This window comes from Saimiri boliviensis, chromosome 11 (assembly GCF_048565385.1).
Source record: "Saimiri boliviensis isolate mSaiBol1 chromosome 11, mSaiBol1.pri, whole genome shotgun sequence".
NCBI classification, from domain to species: domain Eukaryota; kingdom Metazoa; phylum Chordata; class Mammalia; order Primates; family Cebidae; genus Saimiri; species Saimiri boliviensis.
The window spans coordinates 62,977,556-62,998,275 of NC_133459.1; the positions used below are offsets into that span (position 1 = coordinate 62,977,556).

Sequence of the window (20,720 nt, forward strand, 5' to 3'; positions counted from 1 at the left end):
GAGAGAAAGGAAAGCAGGATGTTAGTGGTGCTGAAAAAGCCAACCTCCTAAAGGGTTTGCTGCTGAAAAACTTCTCTTGTCTGCTTTGATCTTTAAAGGCATAAATTACCCATCCCTGTTCTACAGACACACTTTGTTGTCTTAGGTATTATTTTCAATGCACCAGTATGGCTTTTCCTTCCATGTGGATCTCTCCATCTTTGTGCCATCCTTGGGAGAACACAGAGACCAACATGCCCATGCACTGTAGTGTTAACAGCTGTGTTAAGTTGAGGCCCTTTACCTAAACCAAGACTGACCTCAGAGAGCTTCTCCTCCTTCCAGACCCATCTACGTCTCTACAGTCCGGCCGCAGTCAAAACACATAGTAGTGATTCTGGACCACGGGGCTTCAGTCACAGACACCCAGCTTCAGATCGCCAAGGACGCAGCTCAGGTCATCCTCAGCGCCATCGATGAACATGACAAGGTGACTGTGACCCCTGCGGCGTGGTGTTCTCCTTCAGTGCCTCTTTTAAAGTACTTTATTGTTTTGTGATATACAGATCCTCCTTGACTTACAGTGGGGTTTCATCCTGATCAATCCAGTAAGTTGAAAATGCATTAATACACCTGAGCTACATCACAACTTGGGCTAGCCTACCTTAAACATCATCATAACGCATAGGTTAGCCCTCAGTTATGGTAAATCATCTAACGCAAAGCCTATTTTATACCATAATAAAGTATTAACTATCTCGTATAATTTATTGAATACAGTACACTGCAGAATACTGTATCAGTGGTTTTCCTTTGTGATTGCATGGCTGACTGGGAGCTGCGGCTTGCTGCCACTGCCCAGCACCATGAGAGAGTATCAGGAGCCTGGGAAAAGATCAAAATTCCAAGTACACCTTCACTGCCCACCTGTCGCTTTTGTACCAACGTAAAGTCAAGCCATTGTATATCAGGGACCATCTGTATATTTTTTAAATCCATCTTTAAAAGGACTTTGGGAAAAGAATAGTTTAGTTTTTATTCTAGTATTTGAAGAACCAGCCACCAATCCAAAAATCTCTCTTGTAACTACCACCAAGTTTAATCTTATACTTCTTTATGGCTCATGGTAAGGTTTCTAATTAGCCATGACTTACACACTGGAAGTTACGCTGAGGAGAAGAGGGGTGGGGGATTTGGATACTGGTGGATGCCTGAACTTTATCTCAGGATTGATGGGAAGTGAGGGAGAAGGGAAAGCTGCCAGTGGCTTACTAATCTCTGGGACACCTCAGAGAGAGAGGTGTGGGTACAGCTAATGATAATCTATTGCCTGTGGACATTTTCTGCTTCATCATTTTGACTTTGCCAACTCCAGAGGTTTTGCTCACTAACCTAGTGGCTTAAAACACACACACCTCACTCTCTTACCCTCACTTTCACCTCCAGTTTGAAAACCAGGACAGTTCATTCTTGCTATGACTTTTCTCTGCATAAAATTGTGTGTGTGTGTGTGTGTGTGTGTGTGTATGTGTGTATGTTTAAGGTTACATGTGAACATAATACTACTACTTCATCTTGGAACAAAAAGCAAACTCTAGAGGTTTCCCCACTTTATCAGTCCTTACAGATCCTTTTCAAATTTGATAGATTGATGGCTCCAGGCATTTATTTTGAAACGCTCAAAATCTGTTCTGTAGACCTTCTCACTCCTTGGCCTCTTCTGTTACATAAATAAATAAACCTTTAAATGGTAGGATAACAAGTTTTTCTTTTTATTTTTTTCTTTCCTCCAGATTTCTGTGTTAACTGTGGCAGATACCGTCCGGACTTGCTCACTAGACCAATGCTATAAGACCTTCTTGTCTCCAGCCACCAGTGAGACAAAAAGGAAAATGTCCACCTTTGTTAGCAGCGTGAAGTCTTCAGACAGTCCTACCCAGCATGCAGTGGGATTCCAAAAGGCATTTCAGCTGATTCGAAGTACAAACAATAACACAAAGTTTCAAGCAAGTGAGTACATTCTCTCAGAGGACTGAAAAGCATAGCAGATGAAGGTGGCAATAAGAATATATTCTAAATTGATCAAACAATGATGTTTAGAGATTTTATTTATTTATTTATTTACCTTGAGACAGGGGCTTTCTCTGTCATCCAGGCTGGAATGCAGTGGTGTAATCATGGCACAGCTCACTGTAGCCTCAACTTCCTGGGCTCCAGCAATCTTCCTACCTCAGCCTCCCAAGTAGCTGGGACCACAGGCATATGCCACCATGCCCGGCTAACTTTTGTATTTTTGGTAAAGACAGAGTTTCATTGGCTGAGACCTGTCTGATCTCAAACTTCTGAGCTCAAGCAATCCACCTGCCTTGGCTTCCCAAAGTGCTGGAATTACAAGCATAAACCACTGCGCCCAGAATAAAGGGATTTTTTTAAAAAAATTGATTTGGGATAAAATTGTCTCGTGTTGTCTTCATGATCATCTCATACTAGGATATTACTGAATTTTTCTCATCTTTTCAAATCAAAGATGGTTGGTCTGTACAATTTCTTGACTCGCAGAGCCTTCTTCTTACCCCTTTATTTAGATCATGTTTCCACTTATTTCCCAAGGGAATCTCCACATCCTTTCTAATGCTAATTGTCAGTTTTGCTTCCTCTTTGACTTGGAGTGGAAGTCTGCTTGTGCACATGTGGATGAGAAGCAGACAGCAGGAATTCTTGCCTGGATCCTTCCTTCTAACCATCTGTCATTTAGATGAGCATAGCCCTTCAAATGTACAAAGGCACTCTAATTTAATTTTGTTTCTGTGTTTTTGTTTTTGTTTTGTTTTGTTTTTTTTTGAGACAGAGTCTCGCTCTGTCACCCAGGCTGAAGTACAATGGTACAATCTCGGCTCACTGCAACCTCTGCCTCCCGGATTCAAGCAATTCTCCTGCCTCAGCCTCCTGAGTAGCTGGGATTACAAGTGTGTGCCACCATGCCTGGCTAATTTTTGTATTTTTAGTAGAAACAGGGTTTCACCATGTTGACCAGGCTGATCTCGAACTCCTGACTTTGTGATCCGCCTGCCTCAGCATCTCAAAGTGCTGGGATTACAGGCATGAGCCACCACACCCAGCCTCTAATTTAATTTTTATGTGTTAAAGAAAATCTGGAATTAGGATGCATGCTAAAGAAAAGGAAATGATATTTGAATTGGGGCTCGTGCTTTGAAACTAATGAAAGGACTCTATTTCATTTTCCCTTTTATATTCAAAAATCTGTGTGTAGTTTTTTTCTTTGTTTCAAAACATTAATGTATCTTATTGAGATAAATTTTAAAAATACATTTCCAAGCCCTTCACTGTGTCTGTTTAAGGACTGATTAATGCAAAGCATAGTGCCTAGCACACAATGGATCCTCAAAAGAAGGAAGCTACTATAATTATAACTACTGATGGTACTTGGTATGTTAGTTTTATGTTTTGGCATAACAAATTACCACAAACTTAGCAGTTTAACACAATATACATTTGTTATCTCACAGATTTGCAGGTCAGGAGTCCAGGTACAGCGTAGCTGAGTCTTCTGTTTAGGGTCTCACAACGCTACCATCAAAGTGTCAGCAGGACTACAGTTCGTTCAGAGTCCTCTTCTGAGCTCACATGTTTGTTGGCAGAGTTCATTTCCTTGCAACTATAAAACTCATTTCATCTACTTCTTCAAGGCCAATAGAAGAGCATCTCTTCAAATCCCTGGTTTCAGAGAAGGCTTGGGCCCTCTTTTAACAAGCTCATCTGCTTAGACCAGATGAGCCCCATTTTCCCTTTTGATTTAATCAGATTACTCTCCCTTGTGATTGACTCAAAGTGAGTTTATCAGGGACATCAGCAAACACATCCATCTATCTTTGCAAGGATAGTATAATCATGGGAGTAATGGCTCATACTTGCCATATTCCTCTTCTTAGATGCAAGTTACAGGTTATGCCCACATTCAGCGTATACAGGATATTGCTCATTTAGATTATCTTAGAATTTGGCCTACCAGCTTTGGCAAGCATTAGCTATCCACAGGCCAATGTTATGGGGTGGCTGGGTGTAAAGTTGCTCTTGGTTCAGTTAGGTCAGTCAACAAGGCTGAACTTCAGTACTCAAGGCAGATCAGCCTGTTGGTCAGTGCCACCCACCTGTCAGCATTCCTCACTAGAAGTTTTCTTTCTACTGGATTCTTCTGTCATCAAACCATCTTTAAAGTCTAATTTTGATTATTATACTTCACAAATGATGGAGAGAAATGTTAGACTAGCAGTTGGAAACTCAGATGCCCACAGTGGCCAGGCAATGAATGTGAGTCAAGTGAGCTAGGGGAAGGTAATGAGGATGCGTTGGAGAATATGATCACACAGACACATGCACCATCCAGAGGGCAACTGCTCCTCTGTTCAGTCCATTTAGCAGGAATGTATGCCCAGTGCTGCCAGATCTTCTGTTTCAAGAGAAGCCAGAAATCTGGATTTTTATATGAAGTCCCTTGATTTTCAAATGTTGACATTTGTTCCAGTTTTAAAACTGTGAATAGAGACCTCATTAAATCTCTTCTCACAAGACATTCCTGCATTGCACATTAGCAGAAGGCTGGTTTAATGGGGAGCATTTCTCCTCTGGATTTTTCTGTGTTTGCTTTTCTAAATATCGGCAAACAAAAACATGGCAAGAAGATTGACCATTAGAGACCTGGACAAATTTTGAAGTCACAGTTTTCTAAATACTCAGAGGAGCCCTTTTAAGGCCAAGGGAGATGTTTCTAAGGCTTAGCTCACTGGCCTCTAGGTTACAGCTTTTACTGACATTTTAGAGAAAAAATAACCTAGATTAGTTTGAATAAAGAAAGGCTTCAGGAATGAGCATTGTCCAGTTTGTTAAGGAATGGTCCCCGGGTACTCTCAGGCAATGTAGCACAGGAGTTAAGTATGTGGGTTATGGATTTTAACCACTGTTCTACTCTGAAATTTTTCTAGTCTTGTAAATTTGTCTATAGTGTTTTATTTCTCCAGACCTGGATTCTTTATCTGTAAATGGAGGGGTGCCTAATATCCAGGATTCCATCATAAATATCCAGTGCATATTCACTGTGATTATTACAATATTCAATTTCTTATAAGACTTCTAGCTCCAGCTAAACTAGATCAGATACCCAAGATGTCCTAAGTTGACCTCAAGCCCAAAGATGGCCAAGGCCTAGGCAGCAGTGTATCGAGTGGTCTGTATACACTTCCTAGAAGTTTATTCTAGTGTAAACTCTATATGCCACTATTTCTCTTTACTCTACAGATAATTCTATAATGCCTACTGTGTATCTGGTGCTGTTTTAAGTGCCATGTGCAAGGTTATTCAAATAAATAAGACCTACTCTTGACAATTGTTGTAAAGATTAGTCTGTACATGAAAGTAAAGTAATGCCCGCTTTGGTAGCCATATAAAAAGAAGCTACATGTTATAAAATCATTGTTGGTTGATACTAACTTGCCTTGTACCAATCAGAAGATCTAAAAAATTTGTCCAATGCTGACCCTTTCTTCAGTCTTGTGGTAGATCTTTAACTGACAGCATTAACATTTTGGAGTTCTTTGTTTTGAATTTGTTATGGAGCTGATTAATTGAGGATCATAATGAATCTCAATTAAAGTTGGTTAAGAGTAGACACCTAATGGTATGGGCAAAGCCCAAATTTGAGTTGCTATTCCCTTTTTGATGTTGACCCCAAGACATGCCAGGTATAGAGAGACTCACCAAATGGAGAGCTATTATATTTTCTTCCAGTTACATGCTGCATCTGTCTTCTACCCCAAGACCCTATAATTACTCACCCCTAAAATTGCTCTAACTGGGTGACTAGAAAGGGAATATTCAATGCATTAAAAAACAAATCAAACGAAATTTGACAGATATAAGAATGAAAAATAACTCAATTTTTCTTGAGGATAAGGTGGGAATGGAGTCAGGAGCTGGGCAGAGCCAGGAAGGATACTTACAGAGTCTACATCTTATTGTTGGAATGGAAAGAAAATGTGCTTGGCTACTGAAGGAGGTCAAGGGCTGCAAGCCTTCTGGCTTTCCAAAAACGGACCTTTGCCCTAGAAACAGGTCTAAATGACAATGTATTTTATGCAGAATCATAAGGCTAAGTGAGAAAACTTAGAGACTAGGGTCCTCTTTTAGGTCAGCCTAAGTGTGTCCAGGCATTTATCACACATGTACTTTTGCCATGAGGAGATGGTTTGTCTCATATCATAGATCGTCCTCATGCTGTATCTTTCTATATCTAAATCTATATCTGTATCTATATTCCCCCCAACTAGGGACTCAAGCAGTTTTTGTGTTTTTCAGTCTGCAGTTTAAATGAGCTGTTTAGGGTCCTTATAAAATAATTTACCAAACTGTATATACAACTTTGAAAAAATATTGACATCTGGTTTGTTGACATCTAATTTACGATAGGAATGCTCCTAAAACATGTTGATTTTCTTTTTGCATCAGCATTCACTTCCTAATCCCTAATAATAGTGAAATTTAAATGTGCAGTTAATATTCACTAGAGAATGTTCAAGTATCAAAATTAGCATTAAGTATTAGGAGTAAATAAGAGGAATTTTGAATGCACTTATTTCTTAGAGTCAAATTTTGTTAAACTGAGTTCAGTTATTGATGGCATTTATACAATATAAGTTAACTGTTCAATTCTGTATGATAAAGAATACTTCCATCTAAAATGGAAATTTATAAACTGAAGGAAATTCAAGCTTTGTTTCTTCACCATTAGGATAATTTTTTAAAGGGTAACTGTATTCATTATCTATTGCTCTGTAACAAATTATGCCAACACTCTGTGTCTTAATACTACATATTTATTGTCTCATGGATTCTATACATCAGGAATCTAGGCACAGCATAGCTGGGTGCCTCTGGCCCAACGAGTTTCTTGAGATTGTAGTCAACCTATTGATGAGCTGCTGTCATCTCAAAGTTCAACTAGGGAAATAGCTGTTTCCAATCTCATTCACACTTTTGCTGGCAGGATATTCAGTTCTGAGGGCCTCTGTTCCATGTCTCTCCATGGGACTGTTTAAAACCTGCCAGCTGGCTTTCTTCAGAGTGAGAAAGCCCACCCCCTGCAGAAGCTACAAGCTTTTTGTAACCCAGTCTTGGTCTTGATGTCCCATCACCTCTCCTGCATTCTAGTCATTATAAGTGAGTCACTAAATCCAGCCACACTCAAGGGAGGCACCTACCCCAGGAGATGAATGAATATCAGGAGATGGACTCACTAAGGGACCAAGTTTGAGGTTGCCTGCCACAGTCACTACAGAGCAACCTCATCTAAAAAACAGTAACAGAAACCTGAAAGAATAAGTGTATAACATATTATATAAATATTTATTTCTCAATAAAAAGACAAATATGTAAGATGTCCTAAAAATATGTAGGATGTCTTGAGGACAAGGCAGGCAGATCACTTGAGGTCAGGAGTTCAAGACCCTGACCAACAGTGAAACCCCATCTCTACTAAAAATACAAAAAATTAGCTGGGTGTGGTGGTGTGTGCCTGTAGTCCCAGCTACTTGGTAGTCTGAGGCATGAGAATTGCTTTAACCCTGGAGGGGGAGGTTGCAGTAAGCTGATATTGCACCACTGCACTCCAGCCTGGGTGACAAAGCAAGACTCAGTCTTAAAATACACACACACACACACACACACACACACACACACACACCCCCTATATATGTATATGTATGTTAAATCAAAGAATTGCAGATTAGAAAGAGAATGTAAAAGTCCAGCTCTGACTCCCCTCTTTTTATTGTGGTAATTTATCCTCTGCTTATTTATCTCTAATTGTAGGAAATTCTTCATCTTTTATTTTTTTCAGTCAGTCCACTTGACAGTTCTACTGGGCCAAAATTAACTCTCAGTTTTTTCTACCTCTCAGCCCTATTTGGAGAATAATTTTGATTCTAACTCAAGGGTGCTACTTCAATCCAAAGGCACAGTTTTTGTTTTCATTTTGTTTGTGTGTGTGTGTGTGTGTGTGAATTTCTTTTTTCTCTTTTACCCTCTTTCTGTCATCACCTTTTTGCCGATAGTCTTTACTTAAAATAACCAATTATTCTTCACAGCAGCACTATTAAGTCAGTCCTGTCATTACTCTCATTTTATAGACAAAGAAAATTAGGTGTAGAGAGGTTGAGAAATTTGCTTCAATTACCCAGATACAGCTTATAAGTAGCAGAGCTGGGCTTTGAACACAGGCAACTGGCTTCTAAGTCCATGTTTTACTGCTCTACTGATGAGATTTTTAAATGAAAATTACCTAGAGATATTTAGTATAGGAGAAAATAGCATTATATGCCTGAAGAGCCCTGAAAGCATCGTTTTAAAGCCTAGTCCTCAAGAAACAAGCATTCATGATGGTGATCCTGCATCACGGAGGAAAGGATAAGTCACATTCTGCATCATCTGTTTCAGAAGGCAGGAGAGATTTCCATTTGGATTGGCTTAAATTACTATAACCATGGGTGCCTAAAGGAAATCACCTCCTTTTATCTGGTAAATATATTAGGACCATCTCTTTATCTGATGTTGCATAAATGAGATTTCATTGTCCAGAAAGGGTGGGATGGAAGAAAGGCAGAAGCAGGAGGATGAAAGCCATAACATCAAATGGGAGGGACTAGAAACAGTGAGCTAGGTGGGTCCTCGAGGTAGGGAAGTCCAAGGAAATGGACAGGAAACTGAACTGCTGCCTTTAGCCAGAATCCAAACAGAGCATTCAATTGATGTGTTTTTGTTTAGATACAGACATGGTCGTCATTTACCTGTCAGCTGGCATTACATCAAAGGACTCTTCGGAAGAAGATAAAAAGGCAACTCTCCGAGTCATCAATGAAGAAAATAGTTTTCTAAACAACTCTGTAATGATTCTCACCTATGCTCTCATGAACGGTAGGTAGTGTTTTGAGATTTTCCTTTCAGATCAAAGATCCCTCTAAGTGTATGCTGCTTTAAAAAGAGGAAGAGGAAGAATCGTAGCAGTGAGCTTGGATGAAGGCTACGGGAAAAGGCAACCTGTTTCCCTACCTGATATTGGTATTCAGGGCATGTTAGAAGGTTCCTTTCTCTTCATCTCTCCAGCTAACTGCTTCTTTCCAAACCTCTTCTCCACTTACGTAGTCTTGCAGAGGATTTTATACAGCACCCTGCCCCACACCCCCCACACACACCATTTTTTTTTTTTTCAGTTCTCCTTCATATTCTAGGATTATCTAAGGTTTTAACTTATCTCATTGGTTTAAGCAGCCGGAAGCAAAGCACTAACCTAGATTCTTCTGTACAACCAATCTGTGAATATTACATTTTCCTGCAGAATCACCACCTGAAGCCTCTTCTGCCACTTTCTCCACCTCAGCTTCCTTAGCTGTGAAATGGAGATAAGCATTATCTACTTTGCAGTGTTGTTGTGAGGATTAGCCTTAATGTACAGTAAACGCTCATTAAAATGGATTGTGCCGCTGTTGAATGACAGAACGTAAAAGGGTTTAGTAAATTGGCAAATTCAAGCTACCTCTTCATCTTTTCCCTTCTGCTCTTCAACCTGTCCTCTAGTCTGAGTGTAGCAGTTTTCTAGCCTCTGTGCCGCATCGTATCTCTCCGGCTATTAATACATTGCTTTTCTCTCATGACATCATCAGGCCCCTTGCTCTCAGTATTCAAAGTGGCCATCTTCTCTTGTGTTTAAGAGGCTGTGTCTTGATGGAGCAGCCTTTCCCACCTACTGCCTGTCATTTCTCTTGTCAACTGTGAAATTTCCATGGAGAACCATATGGTTTTAGGGCAGTGGTTCTCATATTCTGATGTGCTAAGGATTACTTGGGGCATGGCTTTAAAATGCAGATTTCTAGGCATTGCTCTCAGATTCTTATTCAGACTCTCTTAGAAGGGGTTCAGGAGTCTACGTTTTGGCCAGGGTGATTCTCTTACAAATGTTTTCTAGACCACACTGGAGAGAACACAGGCTCTGACATCTAGTGGTCGTTAGCTGCTGTCCACATTTACTAGTCATGTGCCTTGTGGTAAGTTACTTAATCTCTTTAGACTGGAGTTTTATCTGTGAAAAGAAAAAGTAAAATCTACTGCACAGGGTTGTTATAATAATAAATAAGCAAAATATGATTGCATTTAAAGTTCTTAACATAGTACCTGGTAAAGAACAGGTCCTCAAAGCCTGTTGAAGGAGTATATGAAAACTTATATGGTTTCCTGTCTCAGAGGTAGAGCTCTGCCATCCAGGGCCAGAACTCTGTTCAGTCCTCTCTCCCCTGGCACCTTGTACCCAATTCTGATAAGCATGTCTCCCATTATACTGTAGTAAGGTGCTCACATACTGTCCTCTCTTTCTTCTCCCTCCACTTTCCACAAGAACGTGAGCTTCTCAGGCATGAACTACATCTTAGTTTTCTTTGCATTCTGAGTGCTTAGCACAGGACTGAACGCAGCTGGGGTGGGTGAGGATGCCTGGGCACATGCCCATCGGTGTCATCTCTGATTGTCTGTTGTTCTTTTCTTTTTTGTATTGGCTCCTTTCATTCATGAGAGATAGGAAGGGAGGGAGAAAAGGAGGAAGGGAGGAAAATAAAATTTACTGACCACCTACCATGTACAACGTAGGGTACTGAGGTTTCACAGCTGTATTATACAAAGTTTCTGTCTGCAAGGTGCTTATGACCCAGTGAGGAAGATAGGTAGACATGGTGGATAAATGAAATGCAATAGTGGAGGAGTAAGGAGACCCAAAAGGAAGGGATCACTTCTTTTCCATTAGATTTGAAGGTCTGCCCAGGCAGATGCTTCCTTACTTCCTTGCTGTTAGCCATTCCTTCACTGGTCTTAAATTCTTCAACCAGAGTCTCTTACACACTTTCTGTGTTCCAGTAATTACATACTTTACAATCTCTAGTTACTTCCATCTCATCATCCTTTTCTCTTCTCTTTCTTCCTTTAATGTAGCCAGCCACACATTCTCACTGCCAGTTTTCTCTCTCTTTCTCAGAATGCTATTTCTAAGTGTCCTTCGCTAGTGTAGACACAGTTACCGTACTTACAAATCGGAAAGCAGAATGGCTAAGAGAATCTTGGAATAAATAATTTATTGTCAGCTAAAAATTAAAACACTTGAGCCAAGCGCGGTGGTTCACGCCTGTAATCCCAGCACTTTGGGAGGCTGAGGCAGGTGGATCACCTCAGGTCAGGAGTTCAAGACCAGCCTGGCCAACATGGTGAAACCCCATCTCTCCTAAAATACAGAAATTAGCTGAGTGTGGTGGCACATGCCTGTATTCCCAGCTACTCAGGAGGCTGAGGCGCAAGAATTGCGTGATCCTGGGAGGCAGAGGTTGCAGTGAGCCAAGATGGCACCACTGCACTCCAGCCTGGGCAATAAAGTGAGACTCTGTTTCCACAAATAAATAAATAAATAAATAAAACACTCGAACTCCTGGAGATAGAGAGTAGACTGATAGCTACCAGGGACTCGGAAGGGCACCAGAGAAGTGGAGGGATTAGGAATGGTTAATGGGTACAAAAATATAGTTAGATAGAATGAGTAAGATCTAGTATTTGATAATATAACAGGGTGACTGTAGTCAACAGTAATTTATTATACATTTTAGAATAACTAATACAATGGAAGTTTGATGTTCCTAATAGTACAAAGAAATGATAAATGATTGAAGTGATGAATACCTCAATTACTCTGCTATGATTATTACACATTGCTCACCTGTATCAAAACATTGCAAGTACACCATAAATATATGCACCTACTATGTATCCCTAAAAATTAAATTTAAAAAAGAATTTATTGTCAGAATTAGAATGCACACAATTGTGGAAGAAACTGGGAGAAAATTGTGGGAGAAAAACAGAGATGGACATCTCAGAAAGTTTAGTAACCAAGCTAAGGCCTGCTGGGAGGTCTGGAAGCTAGGAACATGGACGACCACTTAGGAGACTTGGTGTAGAAGTTCATGGAAGGTTGTTGAACTGAACACAGAGAATGTAGGACAAACTGAAGCATTCTGGCCCCTCAGTGTCTGTCTCTCACCACTTCTTACTTTGCCATGCAAATCTTTTCCATGCATGCTGGAAAAGAGGATCCTGGGAAATGTAGTTTCTAGCATGATCATGTTTATAATAGGCAGCCCAGCATACTTAACCAATCTGCTACCCTATTGACCCTCCTGCCACCCCTGCATAACATCTCATGATGGAGTAACAAATCATATTCAATCCTTCATAACCTTCCATCCCATGCAACTCTTCTTTGCCTAGTAGATATTCTTGTTTGTCACTTATATTTTACATTTTGAGAGAGTCAAGCAATACATGATAAAGAAAGGAAATTTATTTATTGCTCAAGTTTTCTTCTTTTATTGTTTTACTTCTGTGAGCTTCTCAAGGATATAAAGTTAGCAATCAGTCGTACCTTTGGTGTTATCTTTTACTCTGGAGTATAAACCTCACCTCCCATCTCAGCTCTGTGCTATGCAAAGGGAACAGTATCTGATTCTGACTTAATTTGGCCCAGGTATTTTTTCTTTTCCTTTAGCATTGCATGAGTGGAGCAAAAGTCAAGTTTATTTAAATATAATGCGTTTCTTTCAAGAAAGAAATTATAGGCCAAGCATAGTGACTTAACACCTGTAATCCCAGCCATTTGGGAGGCCAAGGCGGGCAGATCACTTGAAGCCAGTAGTTTGAGACCAACCTGGCCAACATGGTGAAATCCCATTTTTACCAAAAATACAAAAATAGCCGGGAGTAGTGGTATATGCCTGTGATCCCAGCTACTTGGGAGGCTGAGGCGTGAGAATTGCTTGAACCCGGGAGGTAGAGGTTGCAGTGAGCCAAGATTGTCCGCTGCACTCCAGCTGGGTGACAAAGGGAAACTCTGTCTCCAAAAAAATAAGGTGAGAGTGGGAAGAATAAATTAATATTTATTTTATTCTGCCGTGACTTTAGAAGTGGACTTCCAGTGCTAGAAATATGTACACTCTCTATGTAGAAATGCTAAAGACATATGTGGTAGATGAATCATGAAAGCTTCAGATTCTTTTTAATGACTGAATAGTTCATGGTTTGCTACTGAAATCTTCAAGAACATGAGACAAAACCTTTTTAAAATGCAATGGTAGACTCTCAGTAGTGACTCAAGTAATTTTGAATTCATTTACAGTGGTGCCTGTATGCAATTTCTAATCCTTTTGACTATGTTCCAACAATAGCAAACTAAAAAAAAGTTTATTAAATTTATTTTTGTGCTCTTGATTACAGATGTTGTAGAACAATATGTCCCAGTATGCCTAAATCTTGTACAAAATTTTCAAAACCCTCTAAATGTAAAAAATATATATATTAAATAAATCAAATTCAGTGTTATCCTAGCAATGTCAAGCATGAAAATGCTTGCAATTAAAATGAGCTTAACGAAACAAGATTTGGAGGCATCAGTAAATGCAATCCATAATTCTTTCATTTAGTTGCGTGAGACTTAGGCAAGTGGTTTTATAGGTGAAGAGATCAGGAATGAAAGGATAAACCTCTATCCTTTAAAACTCTTACAGTTTCATCTACTACATTAAATTAAATGCAGACTTGTGAATTATTACTTTTGCTTTTAAATATTAAATGCAGAAAATGAATTTTCATTTTATAATTAAACTTTTTGGGGAGAACACATTCTTACAGAATGGAAGTCCTTTATTTATGCACGTGTTTTTCATCATTGCCCTGTGAAGAACCCCTTTACCCTCTTGACTATTTCAGGAAAGACCATGCCTCAGGCTTTGTTTCCTCAGCAGGAACTGGTATTTCTGTCCAGAGTCCACACTGTCTCTGCAAAAACCCCTCTGGTGTTACAAGACCTCATCCATACCTGCATTTGATCTAAATGGCAAGATGTATGGATATAAACAATTTTGCTTTCCATGGTCTTCTCTTGGCTTTCCATTTTAGATGGGGTGACTGGTTTGAAAGAGCTGGCTTTTCTGAGGGATCTAGCTGAACAGAACTCAGCGAAGTACGGTGTACCAGACCGGACGACTTTGCCTGTGATTAAGGGCAGCATGATGGTACTGAACCAGTTGAGCAACCTGGAGACCACAGTGGGCAGGTTCTACACAAACCTTCCCAACCGGATGATTGACGAAGCCGTCTTCAGTCTCCCCTTCTCTGATGAGATGGGAGATGGTGAGTTTGAATAAACTTTCTGTTAAAGGAAGGGGAAAAGAATTGGATGGATAGAAATGGGTACTTCTTCCTCAGGAGCATAGGGTTCTTTAGCACCCCCCTACCCCCGCCCCGCCATCTATCCTATAGCTCTGTATTATACAGCAGAAATCCCCAGCCCAGGTTCTTTCTTATTACTCTGGCCACAGTAGACATAATGTTGTATCCTCTGGGGAGGCTTTGTGAGGATTCCTGAATATCCAAAAGTCTGTGAATTAGGACTAAAGTTTAGCTTTGTATCATGGCACCTGGGAAATGAAGCTCAGAAGTGCTGAGGATTCAGCCTCAGAGACAAGTCAATGTGCCGTCGTCACACAAACATGGGCCTGGCATCAGATGGGCTTTCAGATTCTGTTCTTCCACTTGAGGTGTTGTCCTTGGTAAGTTATTTACTGGTATTCATTCTCCATGCGGTCACTTGTAAAATGGGTTAGTAAATCTTTCAGATTATTAGGATTAACTAGATAACGTATATGACCTGTCATTATCTAGTTAATCTAGAATCACTTAGCTATTATAAATAAACGATAACTCATGACCATCATACCATCGAGTTAAAATTACTGTTTCCATTTTACGTATTAAATGTAATTTACCTTTGTTGTTACCATTGTTACTATTACTAACATCAGCGGCATCATCATTCTCATCCCTAAGTTACCCGTAACAGGATGTTGAGTAAAGCACTGAACCTTCTCAGGATTCAATTTCCTGGCCTATAAAATATAATCTGGAAAATATAACAAAAAATACAACATTCCCCTCAAGACAGTGGCGACGATTAAATGCAATAATAATAAAACATCTAGAACAATGCCTGGCTAACAGTATATTTTCAGTAAAATCATAGTCTTTTTCTTTTTATCCTCTATGTTTTTACTTATGCTTTTCTGTATATCCTCTTCTGTCTCCTTTCTTGACAGAGTAGAAGACTGAAGAAGTAGCAAATTACTAGCCAGAGACACACCATTGCTATTTGAGATATTATTTTTATGTTTTGTTATCTAGGAACCCTCACAAATATGGATTAAAAAAAAAACAAAACAAAACTCGTGTAAAATGTAACAAGCCTCTAGAGATGTTTTCTAGAAACTAGGTGAATATTATCTTTCTATAAGGAAGAAATAAGCCAACTGCCATTATACCTCAATTTTTATTTTTTTTTTTAATTTTAATTTTTATTTATTTATTTTTTTTGAGACAGAGTTTCACTCTTGTTACCCAGGCTGGAGTGCAATGGCACGATCTCGGCTCACCGCAACCTCCGCCTCCTGGGTTCAGGCAATTCTCCTGCCTCAGCCTCCTGATTAGCTGGGATTACAGGCACACGCCACCATGCCCAGCTAATTTTTTTGTATTTTTAGTAGAGACGGGGTTTCACCATGTTGACCAGGATGGTCTCGATCTCTTGACCTCGTGATCCACCCACCTCGGCCTCCCAAAGTGCTGGGATTACAGGCTTGAGCCACCGCGCCCGGCCTTTTATTTTTATTTTTAAAGAGACCAGGCCTCTCTCTCACCCAGGCTGGAGTGCAGTGGTGTGATCATAGCTCACTGCAGCCTCAACCTCCTGGCCTTAAGCAATTTTTCCACTTGGCCTCCTAAAGTGCTGGGATTACAGATGTGGGCCACCATACCCAAACTCACTTTTTTTTTTAATCTGCCAAGCATTTTGCCGGGCAGTGATGAGTGAGGCTCACCTCCCACCTTCAGTAAGCTTGTAAATCTGATAAAAGAAAGATAAATCAATAATTCCTGTTAATGCTTTGTGAAAGGGTCAAAGGAAGATGTAGAAATCCAGGTTTTCACCAACTCAGAAGATTATATAGCCAAATTGTATTAGCAATAGTGGTATCAGGTAGGGTAGGACTCCCTCCTAAATCCAGAGAGCTACACTGAATGCTTTAAACCAAATCACATGCTTTGGCCACCTGCTGCCTGATATCATCCACATTTTGTTCCTTGGAACCTGTGTTAGGAATCCTGTGCAGTGGATTTCAGTGATTGGTTTGCAGATCTATTGAATGCCTCTGCTAGAGTATGTCTGTCTTTTCATCTTTGTGTTTTCAGTTCCTAGAATTATTGAGTGACACATCCTCTGACTCCATGACACGAGGCTTGAGTCTAGGGAAACCCATGTTTACATGGCTCTAATTCAAAACCTACACAGATTAAAATATCAGTTACTGAACATAATTCTTTTTAAAAAGTAAATCTATGTGATTTAGGTTAAAGTAGAGAAAGTGATTGAGGATTTTGTCAGTATAACAAAAGCTTAGCATACTTTATTTGCCATAATGGGATCAAGAGTCTTCTGTCCCAGTTGATAATTGAAAAGTAAGATTGTGTTTCTTTTTTAAGACTTTGTTCTCAACCTTTCCAGAGGAGAATAGAAATTCGAAGCAAGCAGGCATCCCAGGCACAGAGTATTTCTGTTGTACTTTACTGATCTATGAAAATGGCTTTAATCCTAGAGTAAAGCTCAGGGGACTGGTGGGCAGATGGTGACCTCTGTCTTCATGCTAGTCCCCACAGCCTGTTCCTGCTGCTTACCACCTATTTATCCTGGGAGACCTGAGCAAAAACCTTCTCCAAAATGCATTTCTAAAACCTTCTTAAATACCTGTTATTTTTAAACATTTTAAGACAGATAGATAGCATTCTAAATGTGAACTGCTTAAAAATGCCTTTGAAACTATAATAGAGACCCGTTGCATGACTTTTCAGAAGTCTTTTTCAGTGATGTGGCCACTTCTTTTTATCAAGTGGTGCATTTAGTTGGCCTCTGCAACCATAGCAACTCCATAATACCTCAAGTGGACATCATATGCTGTTCTCTGTGTAGAAGCTTATTCTTTGTAGAAGACTTCAGGAGTGTTAAATCCCTTTACTGGGTATTTCTAGAAGAATGGCTTTCTGATAGGCTGATAGACAAGAACATGACATCAAGCACAGGAAAACACAAAATCAAGGTAAAGATAAAGAATCCATCTTTTTGTTTAGAGTTTTCTTTAGAGCCATAGGATTGTAAAATTGTTGGGGATCGTAAAGATCATTTTATCTCACCTCCTCGTCTGATACATGGAGAGACTCATTCCAAGACATGGCACAGCTTACCAAACCCAGCAGGGAAGCCAGGAGGAGAAACTAGGTGTCTCGATCTCGGGATCATGCATTGACCCATCATCTGTGCTCTCTCTTTCTGCATTTTCCTCCCGTGTCCTTTGCCCTTTCCCTAGTTATCCTATTGTTATTTTTAACGGTCTTGGTTATCTAAACATGGGCTTTATGTTTTGAAAAGGTTATTTTATATATATATATATATATATATATATATATATATATATATATGCACTAGAGACTATGTAGCCCACAAAGCCTGAAATATTTCCTGTCTGACCCCTTACATAAAAATTTGGGAACTTCTGGCCTGAATGACTGGAAATACATTCCTTCGAAACTTAATTTCTCCTTCAGCTACTGGAAGTTCTGTATGTTCAGATACTGTACCTTTCTAAGTTTTTTCCCCTTATCTTCACATTTTTTTAAAGGATGCATTAATGGGGTATAGTAATAATACCTTTTAAGCATTCCTTTTTCCACAGTCTCTTTTGATCTGACATTTCCTCAGTAAAACAGTCAGTGCTGTGTCCTTTAAACAGGTGTTTGAGCCAGGCACAGTGGCTCATTCACATAATCCCAGCTACTTGGGAAGCTCAGGAGGGAGGATTGCTTGAGCGCAGGCCGTTTCAACCACTGTAAGCTATGATCGTACCACTGCATTCCAACGTGGGTGACAGAGTGAGACCCCATCTCAAAATATTAAAATTTAAAAAATAAACAGATGCGTGAACCAAGGCTCAGAGAAATTATGTCTGCTGTCACCTGTACAATACAAAAGAGGTACAGCTGGACTATAACTACAGTTATTAGATTCATTGCCCATTGATCTTTCAAGTTCACCTAAATCTACCCTCTTGAGGAAATAGAAATATGTATTTAGTGCTGCTATTTTGCACTGATTGTCTTGTCTTGTCTTTTTAGGTGAAAAAATAGTGGAATACATAGAAATTGCCTTCATTTAAATTAACTGCTCAATATATGAGCTGCGAAAGGATGCTCTTTCCCTCCCACTCAAACTCATTTATTAGGCTGTCTGCAAAGGCAGTGCTTGATTACTGGATCACATGGGAAACTTTCCTTCCAAACAAAATTGAGACAGCTGATGGAAGCCTTCATGATTCACCGGAGCGCAGTTCCAGTCTTTGTCCAGTTGCTTCTCTGCTATTCTTTAGATTTATTTTGTTTTTAACCCATAGGTTTAATCATGACTGTGAGTAAACCCTGTTATTTTGGAAACCTACTTCTGGGAATTGTAGGTGTGGATGTGAATCTGGCTTACATTCTTGAAGACGTGACTTATTACCAAGACTCTTTGGCTTCCTATACTTTTCTCATAGATGACAAAGGTAATCTGCTAAATGTTCATCCTAAGAATGCTTTTTTAGAAACCTAAAGAAAGGTATAGATATCCTTCAAACAAAATAGGGAAATGATAGTATAAAGAAAACCATTGTGGCTAAGATTGCTCATTTGTAGTAGAACACCATAAAGATGGCAGAGTAAATCTCCAAATTACACATGTGTTTCTATGTTGTTTGAGGAGTAGGGAACAGTTATTTATAACATCAGGAAATTAGACTCAAGAATTGAATGACACATAGAATGCCATCCTTTGACATGAACAGATACTTTTCAAAAGAAGACATAATGCAGCCAACAAACATATGAAAAAAATCTGAATATCCCTGATCATTAGAGAATGCAAATCAAAACCACAATGAGATACCATCCTACACCTGTCAGAATGGCTATTATTAAAAAGTCAAAAAATAACAAATGTTGGTGAGGTTGCAAAGGATAGGGGACACTTGAACACTGTTGGTTTGAATGTAAATGAGGTCAGCCATTGTGGAAAGCAGTGTGATGATTCCTCAAAGAGATGAAAATAGAACTACCATTCAACCTAGCAATCCCATTACTGGATATATATATCCAAAGAAATATAAATCATTCTATCATAAAGACACATGTATGTTCATTGCAGTGCTATTCACAATAGCCAAGACATGAAATCATCCTAAATGCCCCTCAGTGGTAGACTGGATAAAGAAAATGTGGTACATATGGAATACTATGCAGCTATATAAAAAGAATAAGATTGGTTGGACATGGTGGCTCACGCCTGTAATCTCAACACTGGGAGGCCGAGGTGGGTGGATCACCTGAGGTCAGGAGTTCGAGATAAGCCTGGCCAACATGGTGGAGCCCTGTCTCTACTAAGAGTACAAAAATTAGCCAGGCTTAGTGGTAGGCACTAGTAATCTCAGCTTCTCAGGAGACTGAGGCAGGAGAATTGCTGGAACCCGGGAGGCAAAGGTTGCAGTCAGCTGAGATCGTACCATTTCACTCCAGCCTGGTGACCACCATGAGACTCCGTCTCAAAAGAAAAAAAAAAAATGAATGAGATCATGTCCTTTGCAGGAACATGGATAAGGCTAGAGGTCATTATCCTTAGCAAACTAACTCAGGAACAGAAAACTAAATACTGCATGTTCTCACTTATAAGTGGGAGCTAAACAATGAGAACACATGGACACAAAGACGAGGACAACAGGCACGGAGGCCTACCTAAGGGTGGAAGGTGGGAGGAGGGAAAGAAGCAAAGAAAATAACTATTGGGTATGATGCCTAGCACCTGGGTAACAAAATGATCTGTGCAACAAACCCCCGTAACCCAAGTTTACCTATATAATAAACCTGCACATGTATCCCTGAAGGTAAAAAAAAAGTTTAAAAAAAAAGTTATCCTTTGGATCTTTTTTTTTTTTTTTTTTTTTTTTACTAAATTGTTATCTTAGATTTACTGGCGTTAAGATTTATGTGGTAGATTAGAATGTTTTATGAAACAAAAAACAATGAATACCTCCAAAATATTCTTGATTAAACAGATGTATGATAATTTAAGACATCTTTCCACGCTTCAAGAGTTTTATGTAAGCACAGATAAAACAGGTTCAATTTTTATTGGACTGGTGAGTTGCACAATGAGAAGTTGAGTATTGGGCAGCTAGCCCGGAGAACCCCATATTTCAAAATAGTGATTCAGAACTTCCTACAACGTGTTTCTTATTAGCATGCATTTTGTTTTCTTATTGCAGGATATACACTTATGCACCCATCTCTTACCAGGCCATATTTATTGTCAGAGGCCCCACTTCATACCGACATCATACATTATGAAAATATTCCAAAATTTGAATTAGTTCGGCAAAATATCCTAAGGTAAGGAAAAGGTGAGGGTCATAGGATTGTTTTTCTCTGAGAATGGGACCCATCAAGGCCACATATGAGTATTT

At 39.5% G+C, this 20,720-nt stretch overlaps 1 protein-coding gene across 1 annotated transcript in view; it reads left to right on the forward strand.

The window, feature by feature from the left end:
* The window catches only part of CACHD1 (cache domain containing 1), a 226,434-nt gene that overhangs the window by 162,601 nt on the left and 43,113 nt on the right, over nt 1-20,720 (forward strand). The window contains exons 6-11 of the mRNA XM_003921472.4: nt 325-469; nt 1,773-1,989; nt 8,812-8,961; nt 14,029-14,262; nt 18,621-18,770; nt 20,523-20,646. Coding sequence (XP_003921521.2) covers nt 325-469; nt 1,773-1,989; nt 8,812-8,961; nt 14,029-14,262; nt 18,621-18,770; nt 20,523-20,646 — 1,020 coding nt within the window. The remainder of the gene's footprint in view (nt 1-324; nt 470-1,772; nt 1,990-8,811; nt 8,962-14,028; nt 14,263-18,620; nt 18,771-20,522; nt 20,647-20,720) is intronic.